The sequence below is a fragment of the Macadamia integrifolia genome, chromosome 1, assembly GCF_013358625.1.
Source record: "Macadamia integrifolia cultivar HAES 741 chromosome 1, SCU_Mint_v3, whole genome shotgun sequence".
Classification (NCBI taxonomy): Eukaryota; Viridiplantae; Streptophyta; class Magnoliopsida; order Proteales; family Proteaceae; genus Macadamia; species Macadamia integrifolia.
In genome coordinates, this window is record NC_056557.1 from 8,068,021 (window position 1) to 8,084,230 (window position 16,210).

The 16,210-nt window shown below is 36.7% G+C and overlaps 2 protein-coding genes across 4 annotated transcripts; one reads left to right on the top strand and one right to left on the bottom strand.

Moving 5' to 3' along the window:
* Nucleotides 1–1,937: 1,937 nt before the first annotated feature.
* On the top strand, nucleotides 1,938–3,691 carry LOC122074535 (GTP-binding nuclear protein Ran1B-like). The gene is made up of 4 exons (XM_042639409.1): nucleotides 1,938–2,088; nucleotides 2,199–2,378; nucleotides 2,473–2,550; nucleotides 3,352–3,691. The coding sequence occupies exons 1-4, from the start codon at nucleotides 2,024–2,026 to the stop codon at nucleotides 3,419–3,421; spliced, it is 393 nt and encodes a 130-aa protein (XP_042495343.1). The 5' UTR covers nucleotides 1,938–2,023; the 3' UTR covers nucleotides 3,422–3,691.
* A 3,274-nt stretch (nucleotides 3,692–6,965) lies between these two features.
* Nucleotides 6,966–15,439, bottom strand: LOC122077072 (pentatricopeptide repeat-containing protein At4g19440, chloroplastic). Of its 3 annotated transcripts, none has more exons than XM_042642966.1 (4): nucleotides 14,986–15,439; nucleotides 11,994–14,715; nucleotides 11,745–11,842; nucleotides 6,966–7,390 (listed from the first exon to the last, which is right to left on the bottom strand). In XM_042642966.1, exons 1-2 carry the CDS (start codon nucleotides 15,175–15,177, stop codon nucleotides 12,559–12,561), a joined length of 2,349 nt encoding a protein of 782 aa, XP_042498900.1. In that variant the 5' UTR covers nucleotides 15,178–15,439; the 3' UTR covers nucleotides 6,966–7,390; nucleotides 11,745–11,842; nucleotides 11,994–12,558. The 3 variants fall into 3 exon arrangements, with proteins under 3 accessions (XP_042498900.1, XP_042498983.1, XP_042498823.1); XM_042643049.1 differs by having other exon boundaries at nucleotides 11,994–14,803; nucleotides 14,986–15,117; XM_042642889.1 differs by having other exon boundaries at nucleotides 11,994–15,439.
* Nucleotides 15,440–16,210: the final 771 nt, after the last annotated feature.

Below are 16,210 nucleotides of genomic sequence, written 5' to 3' on the forward strand. Positions count from 1 at the left end.
TCATCTTCTTTAATATCTTAAATCATTTTCTTTATTCGACCAATCATATTTCCTAGTTGAACATGAACAAGAGCTAAAAAATCCAGGGAGTCAGAACAGTAAAAGGAGGATAATAATTTGTCTTTTTTTGTATTAAGCAATACAAACCTCTCCAGGGAAAGGATTATTATATGTCAAGCACAACCATTAGAGGATAGAATGCTACATTGATGCGGATTGGCTGGTTCAATTTCTGAGAGATGGTCTACATCACTCAGTCAAAACCTTATTCTAATCGTCATATATGTCTCTGGGAAGTTAAATCATTTGAACAAGAAACTATATCAATACTATACCGTTTCAGCCAAAAAAAGGGTCATTTCCAAACTTTTTTTAGCATCTAAATTTCCACTTTATTATTTTTTTTAACACAAGAAACTCATAGAAGACTCCTCAATTCAAACAATTGGATATTCTTAGTAGCTGAGAGATTTTGAATGAAACAAAGAAACAGAGCCCCTCTCTCTCTCTCTCTCTCTCTCTCAATAGAGCCTCTCTCTCTTGCAGGTTTTTTGTATTTTTTCTTAAAATACCCTGTCAATAACCTATGCCCATTGAAAGCTCATGGTCTTGAGAAAACTCGATCCAATTTTTTTTGGCAGAATTTGATCCAAATTCTTAAAGCACTACATTAACATGTAGAAAACCCCAGTTGGCGTAAAAGTGGGCCATGGATTCCTCATTTAAAAATTTGGGTATGAGACTGAATTGGATGATAGCATTAATAAATCATGATTTGATCCAACGGTAAGGTACGAATGTTGTGATCTAATGATCAAATGATCGAAACAGTTTTTCAACATTCTCGAGGTAAGCTACGTGTTCTTGCCTTCTCCTCTCACCCAACCTCCCACATTTGAGAACCTCATACATCAGGTACGCCATTAAATCATAATTTGGTCGTTCTTGGCAAGCTAGCAAAGTGCCTCAAGGGACGATGCCGATGAGAAGCCAACTTGTTAGGCCGGCGAAGGAAATGATTGTCGTTGAGTCAAACCATCTCTTTTAGTTAGGATATCCTAGCCGGTTGAATCCGGTCTGATTTATGGTATCATCCGGTTACCATTATTGAATCTATGCTTGTAGGTATTTGTGAATTTCAAGATTTATGTTAATTTTACTGTAGTGTGTTACAATATGATTTTTTTTTTTTTTTTTTTTGCTTAGATGAATCTTATTATCTATCTTTTTTTTTATTGTACCCATATCTTTATTGATTCCTGATGACTTTTCTGTCATATTGAAGTTGTTATACTTTGTTGATGGTTTGGAACGATACAATGGATACTGTTTCATTTAGATTTTGGTTTATCTTTAATTGTATGTTATAAGGAACCAGTGTGATGTTTGCACCCCACTTTTTTTTCGGTCTTCAATTTTATAGAACCAAGATATTTCAATTCTTGATTTCTCATTGATTCTTACAATTTGTAATAGTTTTTATTTAAATGGAAAAATGGAAATTCCATACTCATATTCCAACAAAGATGTCTTCCTTACCTCCTTAATAAGTTTCAATAACTTTTTATCTTAGAACATCAATAGAAGATCCCTCTCTTTTATTGAGTGTCCAAACTGTTGGAAATCTATGATCTTTTTTAAGTAATAAATTAGTACACACACACACACACACACACATATTTTTAGTTAAAATGTAATTATTTAAAGTTTATAAGAATTCTTTCCGTTATTTTCTCTCTTTTCCCTCATCAAATTCTTTTTTATTCCATTTTTCCAATAGCATCCCAGTAAACCACTCTATCCAATTATAGGTTTCTATGTTTTTCATTATAAATCCAGTGAACTCAAACTTATTTTGACCCCCCCCAAATGATTCCATTGTGGTATAAATTCCTATATAAAGATATTACTGGTGGAGGTTGTTGATTTTGTTTTTTTAGTATTTTCAGCTCAGTGTCTAAATAATGGTTGTGTTTAAACTTCTTGTGGTATATGCAGTATCCATGGACAATGTGCGATCATCATGTTTGATGTTACTGCTCGGTTGACTTACAAGAACGTTCCTACATGGCATAGGGATCTTTGCCGGTGTGTAGAAAGAGAACATTGAAAGCCTATTTATGTTTCTAGCTGTGTAATGATGTTCCCCAATTTATCTTGGCTTTATCTCTAATGTATTTTTTGTTTTGAAATCACAGTGTCTGTGAGAATATCCCAATTGTTCTATGTGGAAACAAGGTCGATGTGAAGAACAGGCAGGTGAAGGCAAAGCAAGTTACATTCCACAGGAAGAAGAATCTTCAGTACTATGAGATCTCTGCTAAGAGCAACTATAATTTTGAGAAGCCTTTCCTGTATCTTGCCCGAAAGCTTGCAGGGTAATGAGACAATTTTAGCTTGATTTTCACCACTTTTGTGCTACTGAATGCTGCAGAAAGCATTTTATACTAAAATATGTCTACGGTTTTATAGGGATAGTAATCTCCACTTTGTTGAGTCTCCTGCTTTGGCTCCTCCTGAAGTGCAGATTGACTTGGCTGCACAGCAACAGTAAGTATCTCATCATCTGCTTTCTTACTTGTGTTTTTGAAACCATACTTTACTGAACTTGACAAGGATGGATAACCACTAACCTATTCCAATTTTTTAGCATGACACTTCAACTTTTAACTGTTCACTTTAAATGGGTTACATCAAATTACAGCCTCATGTAACCCCTTCTGTCTGGGCTTGGACTGTTAGAATGCAATTGATGAAAAAGTCTTAAACGTTCACCTCCTTATCCAGTTGTCTTCGATTGCGTGGTTTATGGCATGTAAACTGTTTGAAAACGTTGATTATCAAATACAGTAATTAATTTGTTTGAAGGGAAAAAAAAGTTTAGGTACATAATGTTAATGTTTTGTCCTGCTGGAGGATTGTATTGGAGGTTTCATTAGCATGTGGATGTGGGGCCTACTGGTTGGTTGAGACCCCACTCATTTATGTTGTGCATGAGCAGTATATGCTTTTGTTCCTACTTCCTAGCACTTCACTTCAACATTTAGTGCTACTCCTGCAGTTGACCCCAAGGTGATTATGGTCTTGCCTGTTTGCGGACTCTCTGAAAGTTCGGTGGTTTGGAAGTTAAATTTACATTGATCGATGATCCTCAACTTCATTCAGTTATTGGATCAAGATGGGTCTTGTATAACATTTAAAAGAAAGGAGTTGTTTGGATATATTAGTTGCAGTCTGTGATGGAATTTGTTAAATATAACCAATCCATAGATTGATGTATCTCTTGTCATCATTATGGTTTTTGCTGTTGGTGTTATTTTACCAAATGTTACACGTTTTGTGGTTTTGCAGGCATGAAGCTGAGCTTGCTGCTGCTGCAGCTCAACCTCTTCCTGATGACGATGATGATGCCTTCGAGTAAACCGGTTGAAACAATGTAGAGAGTTTTCCAGTATTCTCATATTTTTCATAACCTTATCTTTCCCTCTGTTATATGGATTATTGAATTGGTTTCCAAAATTTTCCGCAAATACATGAAGTATTTGGTTATGAGGAATTTTTTTTTTCTTTCCGCGATGCTGAGTGCTGAGAGTAATGGATGTTAACTAGAGGATTTTTTTTTTTGGGTATTGACCATTATTGAATCTATGCTTGTAGGTATTTGTGAATTTCAAGATTTATGTTAATTTTACTGTAGTGGTACAATATGATTTTTTTTTGGACTTAATGTGTTTCGAGTATGCATATGGAATGATGGGACCCACACTAACAGATGTGTTGTATTAAGAAGGCAAAAAAATATAAGGCTACAAACTAATTAAGCTGTCTGAAAAAATCCAATCAGGGAAGACCTTCGAGTGTCCTAAAACGAGTTGGCTCAACATTGGCTTACTTGGTACCTGGGTAGAACTGAGCTGTATAAGCCAATTCACGAACTAACCCAAACCCAAGCTGGGCTGTTTCTTGACTTCAACTGGTTCTGTTTAAGAGGTTCTGCTCTCTGCATGGTACATATCTATTTGGATTGTGTTTCCCTTCACCACGAGTGAAGGGGAATCCTTTGATCATGAGTCATTATAATAGTAAATATACATCATTACGGGGGAGGGGTAATTTCGTTTTGTCTATTAGGGATAGAGTAATAATGATCCTAGAGAGTATGAATTTTACTCATGCGGGGAAATTTCTCTATCCATTTCGATGTCTTATGAATGCAAAACAATTTTCACGTCTTCACTTAAATGGTTACATGAACTGCTTGGACTGGGAGACTATCCATCATAATCAGTGTCTTCTATTCATTTAACAATCTTGTTCTGACCACAACTTGCATTCTCCATTCTCATTATGGATCATGCATCTGATTTCAGCTATAACTTTTGAAACCTGCCATTAAGGAAAAAAAAAAAGGCTGTTCCGGCTATTAATGCTACTGCCAACAGCGATTACATCCTTTTTAAGTTACAGAATTTCTGTTCACCATCATCATCAATTTGGGGCCCGTTTGATTTTATTTTGGAATTGCAAAAAGGTGTTTGATTTTTCTGTTTTCCGAAATGTTTTCAACAGTGTAGTCGAGTTCAAGACAAGAATGAAAGCACAATGTTGTAGGAATGCAACTCACAAGTGAAAGCATGACGTTGGAGTTGCAAGTATGCTTCATGGAGATGAGCTTCAGAAAGATGAAAGGCAACCCGAAACTATGAGCTTTGCACAACCAGGTTGGAATCGCCGCATTTGGATGCTAAAAGTTTCAACAATGGGTTGGAGGTTTGGATAGGTCGGGTGAAGTATCGGGTTTTTCAAACTTTTTATTGCTCCCACTTGTTTCTAAAAAAAAAAAAAAAAAAAGTCTAACGTGTTTCTCCATTCCTGTTTCCAGACACAGAAATAGGCATAAATTCATATTTATGTTTCTAAAAACAAGTGAAACAAAACAGAAAAATCAAACGGTTTTTAGAGTGTTTTTCTGTTTCTGAGCACATAAAAACAGAAAAACCGTTTCTAAGAACAAAATCAAACGAGCCTTGGTGACTGCAGAAACAGTTGAGTACAAGGAGAGGAGAATAATATGTCAAAAATATGGATCTTTTATGATTATGCCACCACCTGGTATCAAATAATTGAATTGGTAATCGAGTCATTTCGGGTCAATTCTGATTTGAATCGGTTAAAATTGATCAAAATTGACCAGAAATGGACAGAAACGAAGTAGAATCGATTGAAATTGACTCAATCAGTCAAAATGATCAATTCCAATCCGAATCAGCCAATTCACAATTCTTAAAACAATACTCCCATTCCTTTCCTTCCCCACACCACATGGGAAATCAGATGGATAAGATGGACAGGCAACATAAAATTAACAATTTCTTAAAAATTATTTATTTCAAGAAAACATAAAATACCATGTGATATGTCAATTGGGAATTAACCAAAACATTGAATGGGTAATAGAAAGCACCATGAATTAATCATTTGTATCAGGAATTTAACTCAGCTTTTTACATAAGTGTTATATAGAATTTTCTTAGCCCATAATTTATCATTTAGAACTAGAATTGATAAGCTTAATCTGTGTTACAAAACAATGTTTGTAATTTTCTTTGTTTTAATTTCTGTTTCTATTTCTTTATAAAAAATTAATTAGTAATATATATATATATAATTAATTTTCACTGAAATGAAATTGGAGATCTAATTCAAATCTTATATAAATATCTTGCCCTTAAGTGCAAAGTCTAACTTGTCGTGGCCCTAGTCTTAGTCTTGGAAAGTTTGAATCCTGAAGAGAGAGAGAGAGAGAGCATGGTTTTTGGCGTATAGTGTCATGTCAGTTTTGTCAGCCATGATTGATACCGAAATATATCAATAGTTTCTGTCAAAAATTCAAAAAATGAACACCTTTTTAGCCAATTTGACTGATACTAAACTAGCCAATTCGCCCCCTAATACCATGAATTAAAACCATGAGAGAGAGAGAGAGAGAGAACCCACAGTGGAGTATACACAACTCCAACCCAGTTTAACTGAAAGAGAAAAGATAAAGATCTTCTCCAATTAATTGGGTGCCCAATTATTGATTCAAGCACTGAGATGATTTAATAATACATGCCCATATATTGGGATGCATATCCAAGGTCCTCTCAGCCCTTGGATCATAACTGTCCATTTCTCTTGGCAATTCGTATAATCTATCGTTTCTTCTCTTTGTTTGTGTTTTAAGAGTGTCAACTTGACTTCCAAGTGAGAAGTCAGGACCACAACAGCCTCTTCTCCTTCTCCCCCTTTTTTTCTCCCAAGAATTAATGTACAAAGAATAGCCCTCATGATCAAGATATATTCAATAACCAATATAATTTTATCTAAGGAATGTCAAAGACTATATATCGAGCAACAACTTGCCAATATATATTCTAAAGGAAAGTAAGGAATAAACATAAAGTTGCAAAAATACAAAATCGTTGCTGCTGCCTATTCAATTATCCTTATGCTGTGTCAGTAGTAAGACGTGTTATGATTGAATAGGCAGCATTGCTCTCTCAGCCTTGGATGCTCACTGCACCTCACCACTCAATGCAAACAACTTGGACTCTTACCTATCAATAGGAAAGAGTAACAGACACAGGTAAGAAATCCAAGACCAACAAACACTTTCCTGTAGTTGAGTACATAAATCATACTATATAGTTTTGCAAATTGGTTAGTATATGGAGCTTAGGATTATCTTGCACCACCAGTTCTGCACAAAAGAACCTGAGCATTATTTTTTACATTGCTTTGTTTTGGGGGGGGAGGCTGATTAGCTAAAAAGACCATTTGTGTTTCCATGTCACTGGAACTGAATGACTCAAACGCAGCCTCAGATACAAAAATGAATCTCTCTCAAGAGACATGATAAAATTAGAAAGCTACATAGGGGCAAAAAAAGACCAAATCACCAAATCAGCATTCCTCCAGCAAAATTCAGCATAAGAGTCATTCATTCTGTACAAAGTCATGACAATAGTCCCCGCACTGTTATGAATAAATCCTTCTTCTCATTCCAATGAATATATAAACAGATAAAAAAATAATATTTTACAAAAGAGGAAAGGGAAAAACGTCAAAATTCTTTCGTCACAGCAATGTGTAAATGTACAAAAGAATAACTAGAAGGAGGAAATTTTTTGGTGTAGCTCATTGAAAACATATATCACGATGACCGTACATGGAAATTTTTAGTGACGGCCTTTATCACCATAGCTTCATGCCTGCCTACTACGAATGTCCTCGAATAATCCTACTGATTGTGTCGGACTCTACACAATGCCAGCAGGCCAAATGGATGCTAGCTTATTGGGACTGGTATAGAAGAATATCCTCTGTCACCACGTCTTCCATTGCTCATCTACAATGATGGAAAGCAACAAGGATCAGAGTTGTAAAGTGGAAACAGAAAACTACCACAGTTCCTAGCCACAAAGTTCTTGATATGAACAATGGCAACTTGCCTCAGAGCCAGGTCATAATTAGCATTTACATTGATCAGCAATCGGTATAAGTCAACAACCCCATCAAATGCTGTGGAACATACCAACCATTATAGTTATCACGGCGACAAGGCGAACCAAGGCGGTGGAGGGTTGTCTAGGCGCTTAGGTGAGAAGGCGCCCGCCTTAAGGCGAATAAGGTGACCAAGTGTTATTTTTTATTTTCCCTATTTTCTAACATTATTTAGTAAGTTATATATACTTTGTATAATAAAAAATCAAGATTAAGCAACATCAAGTCAATCAACATTTAGCCATATAAAATCATAAAAAATTAACATTAAGTCATATTAAGTTAAAAAAAAATCAACATTTAGAGAAATGCTCTTGTTCTATAATAAGTTTGACTAGTCAAATGATTTTATTTTTACATGAGACTTCTTGTATTAGTTATAACATAAAATCATCTTTCCAACAAGTCTAAGGTTACTTAAATCTGAATTGTAATGACAAAGTTATGCTTCGGTCAAACTTATTTTAAGTGCGCGAGCGTTGTTAAAATCGTCTGAATAAAAATAATTTTATAGATATCAAAACAAAAGATTATTTTACCGGACTTTTGGTTTTTAACACTGTTTTAACATGATAGAATTTATAAAATTTTCATAATTGAGAAAAACCCCTAGCATTTAAAAGTTAAAAATCGCCCCTATAACTAAAATCCAGTTTTTGTTCTTGAACTGGGGGATTGAGTTTTTATCCTTTTGGAATTTGATTTTTAAACTATTTTTATTGGATTCAAATAGGGGGTATTTGCTCATTTATGAATAATATATTAAGTAAATGAATTTACTTAAATGATATTTAGCATAAATAATGTAAACACAAGGCGAATGCAGTGCAACAAGGCGGCTGTCGCCAGGCCCCAGGCAAACCGCCTGGACGCCTAGTCGTCGCCTACAACTATGCCAACCATCAAGAAAGCACGCCAAAATTACATCAAATAATGCCCAATATATGAATCACATTTGATAACCTTCAAATTTTTAATAGATCCAGTGCCAAGGGATGTAGCAACAAGTTGGGTTGGACCAAAAACAACACCACTTGAGCTGTTTGCAGTTCCACAAAGTTTTAAAGTGGGCTTTTTTAATAAATTCATCAAATGACAATCTCAATGAAGAATGAATTTATGGGAATCCAGTCTGCATAATTGTTGCAATCAATACCGTCAGAAAATTTAAGTCATACCCAGGAAAATAAGTATTATAACATTGTAATTATTACAAAAAGAAGTAAAGGCATTACAAAGGTAAATGAAACAACATAAAAGTGAGGAAAGTAAGATCCATGGCCAGAACAATTTGAATCCAAACGCTATGAAAATTAAAGCTTTTATGATCTAAGCATGACTCAACTAATAACTCTAGGGCCACGAATTTGACAGGAGCCATCATCGGTGCATCACAACAAGAGGAAGACCACAATATTGGAGAATGGAGACAAAGCAAGCTTTGAGAGAGTGAGGTATTTAAACCCCTACCATCCAGCGGTTTGTGAATCAAATTAGAGAGAGTTAAACACTACCACTGCTAAATGAATAAACTGAAACAACAAAGAAGGGGTAGGAGGAAAAGAATTTTATCAACAGCTATTTCCTTATTTAAATTAATTTAACCATCTGTGCAGTGGGAGAGCAAAGAATCCAAAAAGGATACAACAAAACCCAACCAAAACCAAATTACGTTCACTACATCTAAGAACTGAAAATGGATGTGATAAAGTTATATGGAGAGGCATGGAGATGTGCAATGAAAATCTCTGAATGCAGCAATAATAAATGATATGATTCAAATTGAAGGATCTAAAAGATTCAAGGGGCAGGCCTAAAACAACTTTGGGAGAGGTGATGATAAAAGGCATGAATGAATAAGGGTTGTTTTTGTTATCATTTTAAATAGTATTGAATGGCGAAAAAGAATCCAGGAACAAAAGATTATTATGAATGGATTTTCAAGCAGTTACATCCTAGGATTAAGATCAGTGTCATTGAAGATTCTGTCATTTCTGTGAAGCAAGATTTCCCAAAGAGAGCAACAAGCTATAATAATCCTCAAAGCTCCAATTTGGTTTCTAGAAGAAGCTTGATCAAACCAAGAGAGAAGCAAATTCTCTACTGATTGAAAAGCAAGTTTGAGAATATGCTATTCCTTGGTCGTGCAAGACGGGTGGTACCGGTGACCCTGAACAATTGTGCAACGTAGGAATCAGTTGTGTTGCAGGAGGGCGAGCAGGTGCCGCACGGGCTAGCTGTCACAACTTTTTGTTCGTTACAAAGTGGTTTCAGAGCGATACTATTTCCCCAGCTAAAATCCCCTCCTACACTTTCGAACTCCTACGCATTGGAAATGAAGCAGATGGTCACCATTACCAGAAGACCAGCGACCAACTAATGGTTCTTTTCTTACTTAAGACTCAGGGAAAGGAACAAGAGTCCAAACTGAGACTAAAAGGAAGACCGAGTATAAAAAAGCTTACGGGAGGGAGGAATGGTGCCTATTACTATGTGTTACCAGCTACTTTCGGAGAGTTGATTATAAAAGGCATGAATGAATCATGGTTGATTTTTTATCTCACTTTAAATAGGCATGGAATGGCGAATGGCGAATGGCGAAACGCAAAATAAGATCCATGATACCTATGCTGCTTGTGTCCATTCTATTGGTTGCATCAGACATGCCAGCTTGTAATCCACATTTTAGAAGCAGATAACCTTCTATTGTGTAATATTGACACGGGACAACACGGTGTAACTGAAATTTAAAACAATTTAAAAAAAAAATCTATAAATTTGAACCTGATAAATGTGTTGGACCCTCAATAGTAACGGGCCCTTCATTGAGGTCCCCTTTTGTTGCTTATATTCCCCATCAGTGCAATAATGATGAGAGTGATCCTTTCTAATTGAATTGGAAAATTCAATCCCCCTCCTATGTACAAGCATTAGTTTTGGAGATGCCATGGGACGGTGAACAACCATGATAGACTGTAGAAGAGGGTGGAGGAATTTTATTTAACCGAAGGTGGGACTTAGATGGAGACCCTAATATGATGTGGAACAAGATGAAAACTTACTTTAAGAATGTAGCTAACGAAGTTGTGGGAAAATTTAAAGGCAAACGGCATTCATCTAGGAAAACTTGGTGGTGGGATGATGAAGTTTAAGCAGCCATAAGGCTAAGAAATCTAGTTTTAAAACTTGGCAAGGGACTAAGAAAAGAAGGATTTAAAAAGATATAAATTTGCTAGAAATGAAGCTAAGAAGAAAAATAGGGAAATCAAGGACTAAGAAATAAGAGAATCCCTATAACATGCATACAGGGGGAAAAAATAGAAGCCCCTCACAGAATTGAACCTATGACTGATGCTGTATGAAAGCTACACGAATCTTTTCTTTGAAGCACTGAGGTACTTAAGACTCTAATCTAAGAGAAAGAGTGTCCCAAAGGGCTACCTTTTCTCTTAGATGAGAGCAATCCCAAGAGTAGATGTAGAAAAAATTGCTTGTCTATGAAAAGTAGTAGTATTTAAATACTTACTATAAAAAAGAAGTATATAAACACCAAAGATATAATATGCTTTTTGATAAGTTAAACTTTTGACTTCCAACATTATATCATTCTATAAAGCATTGGATCAGGATTATCTTCTCATTGGGTAAAATTTTTACAAGTGTATAAATTAAATGGATACTGGAATTAGATCACCAGCACTAAGTCACCAACTTACACAAACTCAGAATGTTTTCCTAAACTGACTTCCTTCGCTATATGTGCTTCAACACCAAGAGGGTGCTTAATTCCCCAAGCTTAAACAATTAAGGAAACAAAAGGAAAATGAGTACAAGATTCCCAGCAACCAAGGAGCCAAGTTTAGGAAAGAAATTGTTAGAATTTGAGGTGTTTCGCGGCTGATTAAAAGGAAAAATAGAAATGCAAAACTTGGCATTAGAAAATTAGGCTACAGAAGTGAAGTCTAGAACAAAACACAATGATGAAAATAATACCACGGAGAAAGAAGAAAAAAACAAAAAATAAGACAGCAGATTTAATAATATGCAAACAAAAAGATGATTCCACATATGGAGCAGCAAACACAAAACCTAATACATCCACAAAAGACAGGCATCACAAAGGGAAAACGCAAAGGCACGGATACACGTAAGGGTATACTGAACTATTACAACAAAAGAATATGCAATAGATAGAATACCTTGTAATTATAATAAGCACAGAGTGTTTGTTAATTCTTCAACCAGAAAAAATAGCGGTGAAAAAGTTGATCCCTTGAATTATCCAGAAAAGACTTTCCTGCAAAAGAATGAGCCAAAGTGCAAACAATCAAGCATCTAAATTGCATAAGCCACGCAACAATGGGCTAAGAATATGATAAAATTAATTCAGTAGAACAACATTTACTGAAAACCTGACATGGAGTTGAGTACCAAAAACTGACACTTACAATGGAGCGTCTTTCTCTTGGGAGGCTACCTCTTGGCAGAAGCTCATCCACCATTCAAGAAAGCCAACCCAGCTTAGGGATTGTATTCCAGAACTAAAGCCAAACAGGGACCATTTTCAGTGTCTTTATAGCCAGAAGAAGCCCGGCTGTTCCAACTTGAACAAGATTTCCATGAGATTCATCAGCAGGATCTATCACTGCATGATTTTTACCGCTCCGTGAAGCTGCGTGCCATTTGGGATGAGATGGCACTCATGACTCATCAGCATTCTGGTGAAACGGTTGTCGTCCTTGAACAGGCAGAAACGGCTTTCTTCTTATGGGCCTTTGAGAGGATATTCATCATGTTCGCTCCTGCATCCAACCTAAGATCATCCCACTGCCGAAATGACAGAGTTGTCTACAGATTCATATTCACTGATGTTGATCTCCATAGCCACCTCAAGGCCCACTTAATATGAAAATAACAAGAGACACCATTTGGTTGTTCATTTCAGGGTCCTATAGATATGGCAATATGTAATCAAATCCAACAAATTTCTGTTTTCGGTTAGAGTTAAAAGATTTACTCTGAGGACCGCTGCTCAAGCTTTGAAGACCCACTAATGAACTGAACAGGGTTCACATCCTTTGGAAACAAACCTCGCTTGAAAATGCCCTCTGATATTAAAGTAGCTTCTTTTATGAGTCCTGAACTACACAACCCGTTAACCAGTGTAGTATAGGTAACTTCATCCAATACTACACCTCTTTCAGACATCTCATCGCATATCTTAAAAGCCTCTTCCATCTTCCCTTCTTTGCAAAATCCCCATGTCAAGCTATTATATGTGACAGCATCTGGGACAACACCAGCATCCACCATTGCTCCTAGAAGCTTTGCTGCTTGTCTAGTCTCACCTATTTTGCAATAGCCATCAATCATGGCAGTGTAAGTGAACTTATTTGGATGAACACCATGAGAAACCATTTCCTGCAAAACCTTGCATGCTTCATCCATTTGACCTAGCTTACAATACCCACTAAGTAGTGTAGTATAACAGAAAACTTCTGGACCCAAGCCCTCCTGTCTCATTTCATCAAGAAGGTTCTTTGCCTCCTCAACACGGCCAGCACTGCACATCCCATGTAGTAATGAAGAGTATGTAACAACGGTGGGTGAGATGCCTTTACTCTTCATTTCATCCCGAAGCCTGAAGGCCTCCAATATATTTCCGTTTCTACAATATCCTCCAATGAGAATATTATATACAACAGAATTCAAACCCAAATTTTGGGAGACCAATTCATTAAAGAGATTTTGACCTTCTTCCAATTTCTCAGCTTTGCAAAACCCATCAATCATGGTGCCATACATTGAAAGATCAGGCACCAAACCATCCCTTCTGCATTCGTTCCAAATCTCAGAAGCTTCCTCCATTTTACCCTTATCACATAGCCCTTGTATCAGTGCATTATAAGTGAACATATCTGGCTTATGTCCTCGCTTAATCATGTCTTCCCTCAGCTTAAACCCTTCTTCTACCTTCCCCTTCTTGCAACATCCTAAAATGAGTGTGTTGTATGTGATCCTATCTAATCCCAGACCCCTCTCAAGCATCTCCTTGAGAAGCCACACTGCCTCTTGCATGCAACCTGATCGACAAAGTCCATGGATCAAAGCATTTGATGTTACCGTATTAGCTGCAAAACCTTTCTCCAACAGTTTAAACCAGATTTCAACTGCATCAGAATGATTTCCTGTTTTGCAGAGTCCATTGACCATCATCGTTAGGACCGCATCATTAGGCCTCAAATTCCTTAACATCATCTCCTTAAAGAGCCGTACTGCAGAATCCAAGCTAGATTTTGCACATAGCCAGTGAATAATGGAATTAAAGGTGTGAGGATTAATAGAAAGCCCTCTGGATAACATCTCCTCCAAAATTAACTCAGCTTGTTCCATCTGACCCACCTTGCTCAAACCCTTAATAAGTGAATTATAAGTAACTGAATTTGGAACGAGTCCCTTGGACACCATCTCATCCCTTAACTTATTAGCTTCCCCAATATTTCCCATTTTACAGTGACCATCAATCAACGTGTTATAAACAACATCATTTGGGTCAATTCCTTTGGCCAACATTTCCTTCAAAACAAAGCTAGCATCATCCAATTTCTCCAGTTTCATCAGGCCGTTTATAAGAATGCTATAAGTAATAAGACTAGGACTCAAACCAGAATTAACCATTTTCTCCTTGAACCTAAAGGCTTCAGCTATATCCCCTGTCTTACATAATCCATGAATAATGCCATTGTAAGTAACTACATTGGGAGAAACTCCCAACTCCTCCATTTTTGAGAAGAGCTGGGTAGCTTCTTTGACTTTCCCATCTTTGCATAACGCATTGATTGCAGTACTATATGAATAAACATTTGGAGAAACACCTTGACGCATTATCCCAAACACCTCGTATGTCCGCTCGAGCTGATTTTCCTTTACAAGAGAATCCATCAGGAGGTTACACGTCCTCAAAGATGGAAAAAGGCCCCGACTTGTCAAGAACCGAAAGACATCAATAGCACAACCCAACCCTGCAGTTTTAAACTGAGTACAATAGACATGAACCAACAAATCAAATGTCGCAGCTGCCACCATCAACTCCGATCGAGAATTCAACTCCATAACTGCCCGGGCAATCTCTAGATGCTTGTCCTTTGGGTTCTCAAACAAAGCAGACACCTTACCATCGATCAAACGGATCAAAAGCAATCGAGCAGGTGGGACAAGATTGGACCCAATAAGGAGACGAATGAGATGACAATAAGATCTAATCGAGAAACGAAAGCCAACGGATTCAGATGCAAAATAGAAGAACTTCAATGTAGTATTTGGATTCACGGATGATTGGATGTCACAAATTAGACGATCGAAATGATGAGGAGATAAATCAGACAGGATTTCTCTACATTTAGAAGAGTTAAAAGATGGGTTAGACAGGATTGATATTACCTTATCTACAAAGCCCTGATCGTATTGTAACAATGGTGAAGATTCTTTGCGTTCTTCTTCTTCTTGTTGATGTTTCTGCTGCTGTTGCTGTTGCTGAGCTGTAGAAGTCTCGCATGACAATGAACGGGCCAAAGACAACGATAGAGCTGACCTTTTTGTTTCAATTGCAGTAGCGAGTCTTCTCAAATCCATAGGTTAATCAGAGAGAAACAGAAAGGGAAGTTGCAGAGATTGGAGACGAAATAATGGGTTTTTGAAGAACTACACCATCATCAACACGAAAGAGATGGGAATCTGAGAACTGCAACCAATTTCAGCGGGAGAAGAACTGCTTATAATAGATAACCTAATAAGCTTCGTCTCCCAAAAATGGCGTTGGTCCACAAGTATCCATCAACAGACCTTAACTGTTGGCATAACCTCTGCCGCAAACGGGCAAGAGGAAGTGTTAATGGGAAGGTTTCTGCAAGGGTTTCAAAAATCCGTGAATGGGATCGGTAACCAGCCGAGTCAGTTCGGAATGGGTGGTCAACGATCCTGGTTTTTTAACGAGTTAATCGATGAATATTTTTTAACTATGCCGATTCTAGGGCTTTTTCAGAACGATTCAAGCCCGTCCAGTAGAGTCGGACAAATAGATGAAACTAAGGATGTTTAAGTGATTAATTACATTAGGTTTCTAATTAAGTTACAACAACTGTTTAGTTTTTAAAAGAGGAAAAATTTACATCAAGTTATTTGGTTCGGTTTCGATTAAAATCATTGGTTCTTGACATAGATCCAGATCCAGACCGAACCAAATTATAAACACTCATTTCAGATCTGGGTATGCAGTCCGGAAGTGGATTCAATTTTTGGTTTGGGTTCTAATTTGGCACCCTTAGATGAAACCCATCTGAAGCAGGATCAAGCCGGTCTCTATTCAGTTTTAATTTGGTTCTTTTATTTGGTTTTATATTCGGTTCTATATTTGGTTCATTATTTGGTTTGAGTCCGGTTCTAAGTGTTTGAGCCATTTTTTATCTTTGGCCCGGAAAAAAAAAAAAACATATTTGTTGCGGCCATAATCCTTCAAATTTTTAACAAACATTATAAGATAATCATTCACGTTAGCATCAAACAACCTATGATATCAACTAAAAGAAAAAAAGACCTATGGGCAATCCGGTTCAGTTCAAAATAGGTAATTCGGTTTGATTTAATTTAAATTGACAGTGAAACTACC